This window comes from Otolemur garnettii, unplaced genomic scaffold, assembly GCF_000181295.1.
Source record: "Otolemur garnettii isolate 467f Iridium unplaced genomic scaffold, OtoGar3 scaffold00001, whole genome shotgun sequence".
NCBI classification, from domain to species: Eukaryota; Metazoa; Chordata; class Mammalia; order Primates; family Galagidae; genus Otolemur; species Otolemur garnettii.
The window spans coordinates 69,220,979-69,232,200 of NW_003852396.1; the positions used below are offsets into that span (position 1 = coordinate 69,220,979).

Here is an 11,222-nt window from a genome sequence, read left to right on the forward strand (position 1 = left end):
CGGCACACTTCTAGTTTATGTGTTTATTGTCCGTCATACCTCTCTGCCCCCACCAATCCCCATGCTAGAATGTAACTGTCATGAGGACGGGGACTTTGTCTTTCTTGTTCAGTTTATGCTGAGTGAGTACACAGTAGGTTCTCAGTAGGTCTTTGTTCAGTGATTATGGAAGGCATGGAGGCCAAATCCCTCCGACTTTCTCCTTTGCCAGTGGCCCTGGGTGGCTGTGGGAGCACTGCTCTCTGTGTGCTGGGCATCTCAGCCCCAGGGCATTGGACAGGGGCTACCCTAGGGACCTGGTCTTGGAGACCCTTGGGGCATTGGTGGGATGTTGCTGTGGGGGTCTCAGTCCTTGGGGGGGGTGTCTGTAAGAGCACGATTTGGAGTCTACCCCGCGGCTCCATCTGTTACTAGGGGACTAGCTACTTTCCCCTCGGTGCTTCCATTACATGTAAAATTGGGAGAATACCGATTACCTCACAGCGCTGTTAGGAAGATTAAATAGGATGATGTATGTAAAACTGTTCACTGGTTGGCTTGGAGTAAAGCTCTCCAGATGGTGACGGCTGTTGTTGTTGTTGTTGTTGTTAGTGCCGTATCTAAGTGTCATTCTTTAGAGTATGAATGGGGGTAACTTGGATGGAAGGAGGAGAGAGGAGACAGAGATGTCTAGGGAAGGGAAGAGCCAGATTGGAATGATTGGGATTTAATTGTATTCGTGAGCGCGGGTGTGTGTGTGTGTGTGTGTGCGCACGCGCGTGCGCGCGTGCCCCTGTTTCTCTCTGTCTGTCTGTCTGGGGAGGAGGGGGCAAAGATCCAGAGGAGAAGCCGGTCCCTTCTTCCAAGCTCGACTCTGGGGGAGCCAGGTGCCCTGGCTCTCGCGGCTGCAAGGAGAGCTGGGAGCTGTCTGGCACCCCGCACAGAACCCGAGGCAGAGTAACTAGCGCCTCGAGTATGTGTATCTTGGGTTAGGGGGCGCGCGACTTGCGTCCCCGCAGCCACCCGGGTTGCTACAGACATGGGGAGAATCTTAGAACGGACAGCACGGGCTCAGTCCGCCGTCCCGAGGACCCTTGGTCCGGGGGCCGCTCGGCGGTGCCGCATGCTCTTGGGGCCTCAGATCCTCCCGGAACCCCCACGGGGCGGGGCCCGCCTTCCGGAGCAGGGTTGGCAGGGGCGGGAGGCGCCGGGGAAGGGGCCGTTACTTTCCCAGAGTGGCGGGGCGACGTCAGGCGGAAGGGCGCGGGGCGCGCACGCTTTAAATGGCATTCGCTGTCATCCGAGCTCGCAGCCGTGTGGGCAGGAGCGGGCTATATAAGCCGCGAGCCCGGCAGCCGCGGGGCAGACTGTGACAGCAGCAGCGGCGAGCGCCTCGGAGTAAGGCGGAGCAGCGTCCCCGGAGTCCCGCGCCCCCCGACGGGCCTGTCCGCCCGCCCTCCCAAGGAGCGCCTGCCCGGGCCCGCGAGGGCCGCCGCCACCCCGCAGCAGATTTGGATCCCCCGCCCGGCGAGCCCCAGGCTGCTGCCTCCCGGGGGGGCCCGGCGCAGCGGCCGCCCCCGGAGAGCCCCGCCGCCCCGCCACCCGGCCCCTCAGACGCCGGCGGCGCCATGGCGGCCGCCAAGCCCGGAGAGCTGATGGGCATCTGCTCCAGCTACCAGGCGGTGATGCCGCACTTCGTGTGCCTGGCCGACGAGTTCCCGCAGCCCGTGCGGCCGACCAAGCTGTCCAAGGGCAAGGGCCGGCTGCGGCGGCCGCGCCAGTCCCGCTTCAAGACGCAGCCAGTGACCTTCGACGAGATCCAGGAGGTGGAGGAGGAGGGGGTGTCCCCCATGGAGGAGGAGAAGGCCAAGAAGTCGTTCCTGCAGAGCCTGGAGTGCCTGCGCCGCAGCACGCAGAGCCTGTCGCTGCAGAGGGAGCAGCTCAGCAGCTGCAAACTGAGGAACAGCCTGGACTCCAGCGACTCCGACTCGGCCCTGTGAGGGGCGCCGCCCGGAGGGGGGACGTGCGCGTCTCCGCGGCCTTCCCGGGACCAGCGTGCGAACCCCGAATGGGCCCACGCCCCACCCCAGGGGACCCGGGAGGACCCGGGACCGCCGCCCCTCGCACGCTTGGACTCCCGCCCGACTGCAAACTGGTCGGTGCGCCCTCTGCTGCGCTCCCCCGGACCAGGAGTGCCGGGCGCCTGGGAAGGGGGCCGCTTTCTTTGCCCTTGTAAATGTTTATTTTTTAACTCTTCCCAGTACGAACTCTTCTGTGAGTGTGTGCGGGGAGTCGCGCCCGCTCTGAGTCTGCCCCTGGTAGCCAGAGTCGCCCGGGGATCCGCTCCACGCCCTTGTCTGATGGTTTGCAACTCCGATTTTGCACACAGCTCCACCGTGCCCCCAGCGCACACCCGTCCGCGCTCACGCCAACACACTCTCGCTGAACACTTTTATAATTGTTAGGCACGGCCGATGGGACTTGGGGCGCAGCGCAACTGCTGCTGCGGCCAGAGGATTGATATTTATTTTTGCATTGCGATGGCTGAAGGCGTTTATTTAACAATCTTTTTACTTGGATATGTCTGTGAGGCTCCCGAATGGAGACAAATAAAGTCAATATATTTACACAGTGCATTTTCTTCAGGCTCTTGACTTCTTGAACCTTTGGGACCCAGGCTCCCAAGATGGGGGGAAGTGAGGGAGGTGGTGGCGGGGATGGAGAGGCAGGGAACCCAGGTGGAGGTGCCTTCACAAGCCTCAGTGTCCGGAACAAGGTCGCGCCCCCGGTGCACAGATTCATCACCTGCCTCCCCAAGTGGATACACACCCGATCCAGAGCGCTCCTGCCCCCCGCCACCGCCCCATCCCTGGTCTCCCTCGTCCCCCATCCCTGGTCGCCCGTGTCCAGGATGGAGTGAAGTCTCTGACAAGGGAAAGGTGGCCCTGTGAGGCTGGACAGCGCCCTACTCGGCGCCGTTGACCTTTCGTGCAGTCCAGGGTTAGGGTTCTTGCACCACACCCGCCACAGAAGACGCCACTCATTTGGCACACATTCCTGGTGGCTGGTGGGGAGATGCCGGAGCCAGCAATGCTAGACCCAGGTGGGCACATTTGGGTGGTGGGACGCTAGAGAGGGCCGGGGACCCGCGTGGGTGCGCACTCACTGTAGCCTGCAGAAGACCTCCCCCCTCAAAATCAGCTGCACCTGCCCCGCGGGAGCAAACAGCATCTCTGTCCTTTGGTCTTTTCTTCCAGCCCTCTCTTTTGCCCACTTTGGGGTTCTTTGAGGAAGGTGGGGCATGTCTTTGGTCAGAGCCTGAAGGGCGCCGGGGTACCATCAAGTCCTCCGCCATGCCGGTCCCCGCATTTGTTTACAGAAGAGAAAACTAGGCCAGCAGTGAGGGAAAGGTCACGCGGAGAGGAGCGGAGACACAGCTAGTTCCACCGCAGGAGCGTGATTTGCCAGCGCCCTTCAGCAGCTGCACCTTGATTCCTCCGGGTTAGCAGTATAGTAGTGTCAGCTCATGGCAGGTGCCCACCAAGGTAATAAACAACACTCGTTAAGGAGGGCGGAGCCCCAAGCCTGAGACCCCTCCCAGCTTACTCCTCCTGGATTACTCCAGGCTGACTCTCCCTGGCCATGCTTTGGGGCTAAGTGCTAGGAGAGGGTGAAGGCTGCGCGGGTGCCATCTCGGGGTGCCGCGTCTCTGCGCTCGGGCGCCCTCTGGTGGTGAGAGCTGGTGGAGGGGCAGAAATCCCATCAGCAGGTAGTAGCTCAGCCAGCCAAGGACCTGAACAACCTGTCTCTCCTGACACCGCACCTCTAGCAGCCCTGGGCTCTGCAGAAGACGAGAGAGCAGAGGAAAAACCAAAATAGAACCTTGGGGCCTGCGAAGATTTCCTTCCTATTTTCTCACGGAGAGGAGGAGAGGCTGGCAACCTTGGCTGCTATGGTCTTTGGTCCCTGTCACAGCCCCTGTGAACACACGGGCCATGAGAGTCCCCAATGATGGATTCCATTGTGTTGGGGGTTGTGACAGGACACTCTTATCTGCAAAGACCTCGGACTTGTGAAGCCACTTCAGGTTGGTGCTATATTCCGGTCCACAGCTGCCCTCACGGAGCTACTTTGAGTTCCCTGGGGGCAGGAGGAGGTGGCTGAGACACCCTCAGAGCCCAGCCCCATGTTCTGCTCTCTCCAGAGAGACTTGCCAAAGGTGAGGGAAGGACCCAAACATTTCACCCGCATCTCTCCTGCAGTGGCTCCTGTTTCTACTCTTCAAGAGCCAGATGCTCCAAGGATCTGGAAGAACCCTCCCCACTCCTGCCACCTGGTTGGCTTCTAGAACCTTCCAGCTAAGATCCTTCCCTCTGGACAGCCTTTTCCTGCTGAAGAACCTCCTCCCCCTGCCCAGCTCGGTAGCTGACAAATACCCCAGGGTCTCCTTGGATCACCCTGGGCAACACCCAGGGTTTTCTCAGGGACCTTGTCCCATCCATCACTCAATTCCCTGCTCAGCTGCAGCAGGCCCCGGCACTGATGAGGTGCTTCTGAAATGTTTGTTGGGTTAAAATAAATAAAGAGGCAGTGAGGAAGATTGATGCCCATCTCACCTACTTCTTAGTTTGTTTTTAAAATTGTTCCTCTAATTTGTGTTGCTCCCCCCAATATTCATTCATTATAATACAAAATGAATCACTTATCCTCTCACCACTCTGAGATAAATAGGTTAACACTTTGGAAATGCCTATATATGCATGTTTCTTCTCTTTTATAATTGAGTTTATGTTCTACATGCTATTTTCAACCTTTTTTTACTTCATTACATTTGTATTTAATATCAGCATGTGATCATCAGCACAATTTTAAAATAAATTTTGTTGAATAAACTCCACATTTAATTAAGCTAATGCCCCACTGCTTAGTATAAAAGTGAAGTCCTGTTTGTCCCTGTTTCTTAGTTTGGCCTGTAACTGGCCGTTCTAGGATTGATGTGGAAAGAAGTGTGATGGAAGCAGTGACCCAGAGAGGATGAGGGAGAGGAGGTTGGGGTGCTGCCGTCTGTGTTAGAGGGGCCCTGGCCTTTGCACTACATTAGGTGTGCTCTCTGGTTCTGAATGTCTCTGCCCTGCCCAGAGGAAGGGGCAAGGGAGACTGGGGAATAGGGAGCCCCCACCAGGTCCCTGTGGATCTGCTGGGCCTCCACTCCTCCCTGTGCCTTACGGCTACACTTCCCAGCATCTGGGCCTTGGACTGGTTTGGCCCGGTAGGAACTGGGCCAAACAGCAAGAGATAAGTAGTGAGCCAGCGAAAATTTATCTGTGTTTACAGCCACTGCTCTCTGTTCTCATCACAGCCTGAGCAGGGACTCCTGTCAAATCAGCAGCAGCATTAGATTCTCATAGGCAGGCAAACCCCACTGTAAGCTGCGCATGTGAGGGATCTAGGCTGCACGCTCCTTATAGGAATCTAATGCCTGATGATCTGGCGTGGAGCTGTAATGCACTGGAATCATCGCCAAATCATCCCTCCCCTGCCAATCGCCCCTTCATGGAAAATTTGTCTTTTATAAACCCAGCCCCTGGTGCCAAAAAGGTTGGGGATTGCTGTGCTAAGACATCCTCTGGCAGCACACAGCTCTAGAGAGTGGCAGGCTGGGCCCAGTTGGGTGGCCAAATGGCAGAAGAGGAGGAAAGAGCAGGAGAGACATGCAGTGAAGGAGCAAGAGAGAGCAAGGGAGCCAGAGAGGTGGGGAGGAAAGAGGTCACTTAGGGAGACAGGGACATTCAGAGAAGGCAATGGAGAGAGATGTGGAGAGGTGGAGTCAGGAGCCAGAGAATGGCAAGAGATGGGAAGAACAAAGACCACTCTGGGAAACAAAGAGAGAGGGGGAGAAAGAGAGAGAGGTACATGGGGATAGGAAAGAGGGAAGGAATATAGAAAGAAGCGCTCTCTGGAGAATGGGGGCTGGAGGAGAGGGGAGTTGGAGGGAGCTGTAGGCAGGTGTGAGTCTGGGTGAGTGAACCCCTGCCCAGCTATCTGGAGTTATAGGCCTGTCCAAGGACATGCCTGCTTCCTTCCCTTCCCTGTCTGGGCCTCAGCCCACAGTCCTCTCCTGGATGATGAGTTTTCAAACAGGCTGGAGCCAGACAAGGCAGAGGTAACAAGAGGCCATCCCAGCTCTGGCTGACAGCCTCTCCGAAATATTTCCCTTTGGCCTTGGGGGAGATGTTTATCAGGGCTTCTCTTGGACTGATTTAAAAGCCAGCGTGGCCTTTGCAGCCCATTGTGTCTGATTCCCAGCCCATGTGGTGTGGGGTCTGGAGGGAAGGGCTGTCTGGGACCCACTGTGGGCTTTGGAGTCTTTCCTCCTGAAGCACATTTGGGGTAGCCCCTAGGCCCTTTGGGCTCTGAAAACATGGGGGGGAGGGGATAAAGGCCACCATTCAGAGTGTCAGTACTCTGCTTTCATCCTGATAAAGTTTCTCAGGCATTTTACAGATGAGACAACTGATGATCAGAGCAGTTAAGTTTCTTGACTAACAGGCACAGGTAGTCAGTGGTGAGCTGGGTGGCATCTTAGCGTTTTTTTATTCCAAAGTCTTTGCTCTTTCTAGAGTACGAACTCCAATTTCTTACTGTAATCCCCTGTGGTAACCTGGAGAATAACAAGCTTTGCAGATCTGCTATAGGAAAGTGTAACTGACCAACAGCTGCCCTGGCTTTGAAACCCTCTATTTCCTTTGGCTGAGACTGAACTCCCCTGGGCCACTCCCTACCAGCGTGTGCATGGCTGGGATACTGAGTCTCAACTATTCCTGGGAGACTTGAGATTTTTTTTGATGGTCTTTAGCACAAAGATTTCCTAGGGGTTCTGCTGAGGCTTTTTTAGCCTGCAGAGCTCTCTCTGGACAACCTCTCGCCGTCTCTCCAACACTCAGGGCTACACTTGCCCCGCAGCCTGCAGCCTTCCTAGCCTTTCTTGTCCCCCTCCCTGTCATTTCACATTGTCATGTCTCCTCATGAGATCTTTGCACGTTTAGTCCCACCCTAGTGTCTGCATCCTGGAGAACCAGAACTAGCACACCCTTCCAATTCCCAGCTGGTTCCCAGTGCTTTGCGCTGTCACTTGGCACAGGGGAGGCTAGGGGACACCACTTTAGGGAGGCTGCAGGGAGATGGCCAAGTTTACCAAACAGATCTGTGTCATGATGGTCTGCTGGCCCTGTCCCAGACTCTCTAGTGTGGCCTTAAGACTGTGGGAGTACCCACCCTCCTGCCAGGCTGTCTTTCCCCTTCCTACAAGTGGAAACATGGTTGTGCCTGCAACCCAGCTGTGATCAAGCTGAAAAGCCCAATGAGGGACGTCAGAGAAACAAGGTAGAAGGAGCCCAAGTCCCTGAATGACTTTGTGGAAAAGAACAGCCTGCCAGTCAGGAATACTCAGGAATGCTCACCGTGAGAGCACACACCTCTGTCTTTGAGCCACTTTGGGTTTTTTGTTTTTTTAATTATAACAGACTTCCCTTACCATAAAAAAGAAATTAGTACCATCCTGGCAGTAGGGTGCTGTCCTGGCAAAGGCCCTAAAATACAAGGCCTTGACAGTGACTTTGCTGCATGCAGGGAAGGTACACATATTGCAGGCTGGAAAGTTGGAGACCCTTGTTTTCCCTTGGCAAAGCATTCAGTAAAAGCATTTATATAACACTTTGCAAGGCTGACCATATATTAACTGACCCCGTAAATCTAGGACAAGTGCCTGGAAAGAGTCAGATTTTTTTCTCTCGTTAGAGACGTGGTCTTGCTCTATTACCTAAGCTGGAGTGCAGTGGCACAATCATAGCTCACTGTAACCTCAAACTCTGGGACTTAAATGATTCTCCTGCCTCAGTCTCCCAAGCAGCTGGGACTACAGGCATGTGTCACCATGCGTGGCTAATTTTGTTATATTTTGTAGGGACAGGGTTTTGTTATATTGCCCAGGCTGGTCCCAAACTGCCAGCTTCAAGTGATTCTCTTGCCTCAGCCTCCCAAAGTGCTACGATTACAGGCATGAGCTGCCATGCTCAGCCTAGAGCCAGAATATTAGTGCACATTGGTGGCTCTTTGTGGTTTTTAGCAAATTATTATAAGAAAGATAGGAGAGAGAAAAGGTAAAAGGTGAAAGTCACCTCCCTCAGTCCCCCGCACAGCAGGACTTCAGACTGTTGTTTAGAGCCTTTTTCAAAGGCCACCCAAGAAGCCCAGCAAAACATCCAGCTGGGAGAAAGGTTAGATTAAGGGCATTATCTTCCCACTCAGATCTATTCTTTCAGAATAGCCTCAAGGTAGCCAAAATTAAGAGGGCTGAGCCAGAGCAGGAAACAAAGTAATAAAACAGGCCTCAGATTTCTGCTGAGAAAGACATCTTTGGGTGTGGTTATTGGCACCTGGAACTGTCTGGAAGCACTTAGACCAGAAGCCCTTTAAGTATTTGAGGGAACTTTATTGCCAAGGAAACTAGGAATAGGAGCTGGTGATTATGACTGACCCCCAAACAAACCCCAAGGAAGCCAGCCCATTCAATATCTGCTTCACTGCAGATGTGGCCACAGAGGCTGACGGGAAAAGGAGAATCTCCTAGAAGCAGTTGGGCAGATTAGCCACCAAGGAATGTCTCCTTCTGGCAGAGCAGGTCCTCACCATTCCTGCCAGCAGGGTGCTTCTGAGTGCTTCTGTTCCTTCCTTTTCCAAATAAAAGTCTATTTATCGTGGTTTTCCTCTCCCTGTCCATTGCTGGCTGTATTGGGTGTGTGAGAGGTGGCTTGGGGGACAGATGACTAGCCGTGCAGTTTACAGGTCCCTGGACCATGAGGAACCACATGTGGCTATGGAGAGGACTTCTCTCTAAGCTCTCTAGCTCTTTGATCTGGGTGTGCATGTGACAAGATGGAATCTGAGATTGACTCCTCCTTGGGGAGGGGGTGAATGTGTTTGTTGTGGGAGGAAGTATCACGTGGATATGTGGTAGCCAGGCAGGCTAACCACAGTGGGGACTGCTAATGATCCATGAAAATCTATGTTCTGCATCTTCCTCAGCACAAGACGAGACTAAACCTCCCAGCTCCTCCCTGTGCAGTGAGCATGGCCATAGGCTGTCTTAATCTGCTTATTCTGCTATGACAAAATACCATAGACTGGGTAATTGATAAAGAACAGAAATTTATTTCTTATCATTCTGGAGGCTGGAAAGACCAAGGTCAAGGTGCCTGCAAGATTGGGCTTCAAGATGGCGCCTGGTTGCTTCATCCTCTGGAAGGATGCATACCTGTCCTCACCTGATGGAAAGTGGAGGAACAAAAATGGACTCCAGGAAATTCCTTCTGACCCTTTCATAAGCCACTCATTCATTCATTCCTCAATTCCCCAAAGGCCTCATCTTTTCCTACCACCACAGTGGGGATCAAGCTTCAATGTGAATTTTGGAGGCGATGCATTCAAATCATAGAATGGGTCTACCAAGTTCTCCCCAGGGGAATGGGCAGGCAGGCAATGCATATGACACAGGGCCTAGATCTTAAGGCTGTGGGCATGTCACCCTCATGCTCTTGTTCTTCTCAAAAGACAGAACATGGGCTTATCTGTTTGTCTACCTTTGATCAAGCATTACAACACTGCACAGAGTGCCTCAAGACACTGAGCTGCCTGTGGATGTGGAATGGCCTCAAGCTGAGAGAGAAATACACTTTCCCAATGCATTCCTGCTGGGTCTCTTGATTACAGTGCTTGGAATTAGCCTAACTAATGCAAAGTCCTTTCTCTCAATCTGCTTCTGACTAGGAGGATGTTCTCTTCCAGCAGGGGGGCACTTGGGTGGGGGGTATGGGAGGTGATGGAAGTGACACAGTAAGACTGTAGCTGCCATAATAGAACACCAGACCCTTACCTGGGCTCTGCTTCTCCCTTGCTGTGTGACCTTGAATGAACTATTTTCCCTCTCTTTTCCCTGAGCGCCCTCTGAGCTTTAAGTTCTGCAGTTAACTTAAAGTCTTAGAATCCTAGCCCTAGAGGACATGTGGGCAGACATTCAGGTCCCCGCATATACAGATGAACAGACAGAGGCAGAATTTTCTCTGAGACTGCAGTTTCCAGACTTGGGAAGAGTCCCAGAATCTCTGGGCTGCACAGTTCTGTGCTGAATAATTTAAACCAAACTCAAAATAACAGCCTGAGTGGCATCCTGTAGCAGGCTTGGGAGCCAGCAAATGTGCCACTGCCCCACAGCCATGCTCCTGCCCTACTAGGTGCTGGCCTATAGGACACCTCTGACCATCCCTCTGGTCTTCTGGAGAGAATTCTAACAGATATCCCCCTTTCTCCCTATGTCTGGAATGTGTGAGATATTCCAGGAGAGGCCAGACCTAGGAACTGGATACTCCAGCCCATGCCTCATAACACTCCTTCTACTGGCTGTGGTGTGTGTTCTGAGATTTATCAGTCACCTGTCTTTGGTCCACCATAGAATATGCAAACCCTATGGAAAGTGGCTGGGTCAGCTGAATTGGCTTTGGACTATTCTTTTTTTCTTAAATTGATATAACTGCTTAAGGCTATGAATTTTCCTCCAAGTACTTCTTTAGCTATATTTGATTTTTACTGATTTATAGGAATACTACAATTTTAGTTTGTATTTCCTCTTTAATCCAAAAGTTGCTTAAATGCAAGTTGTAATTTTTCCAAATAGAGGAATATGTTTCTTTTTGTTCCTTATTAATTTTTTTCTTTAATTTTATTATGGTAGATAATGTTTTCTATAGAACTTCTCATTTTGGAAAATTGTTGAGATTATTCTTTGTGGCCTTGTGAATGTCCCATGGTAACATGAAAATATGGTGTGCTTGCTCTTTTCATACGTCAGATCTGCCTAATAAATTATATTATTTATATCCTCTGTATCTGTAATACAAACTAGTAGCTATTTACTACACTCTGTTCTTCTATTTTTCCTAGGGACAAACTTAGACTACATTTATCAGCCATTCTTATAGATTAGTGGACCCATGGGACTGTCAATTGAAGAATGGTAAGGTTCATAATTTTGGAAAGAAGAGCTTTATTTCTATCTTTTTATTTTTTAATTTGAGACAGAGCCTCAAGCTGTCCCCCTGGGTAGAATGCTATGGCATCACAGCTCACAGCAACCTCTAACTCCTGGGCTCAAGCGAGTCTCCTGCCTCAGCCTCCCAAGTAGCTGGGAC

At 52.5% G+C, this 11,222-nt stretch overlaps 1 protein-coding gene across 1 annotated transcript; it reads left to right on the forward strand.

Moving 5' to 3' along the window:
- Positions 1-1,262: 1,262 nt before the first annotated feature.
- CUNH11orf96 (chromosome unknown C11orf96 homolog) lies at positions 1,263-2,615 on the forward strand. The gene is given in 1 exon segment (XM_012804104.2): positions 1,263-2,615. A coding segment is annotated over 1 exon segment (717 nt). The 3' UTR covers positions 1,980-2,615.
- The last annotated feature ends 8,607 nt before the right edge of the window (positions 2,616-11,222 follow it).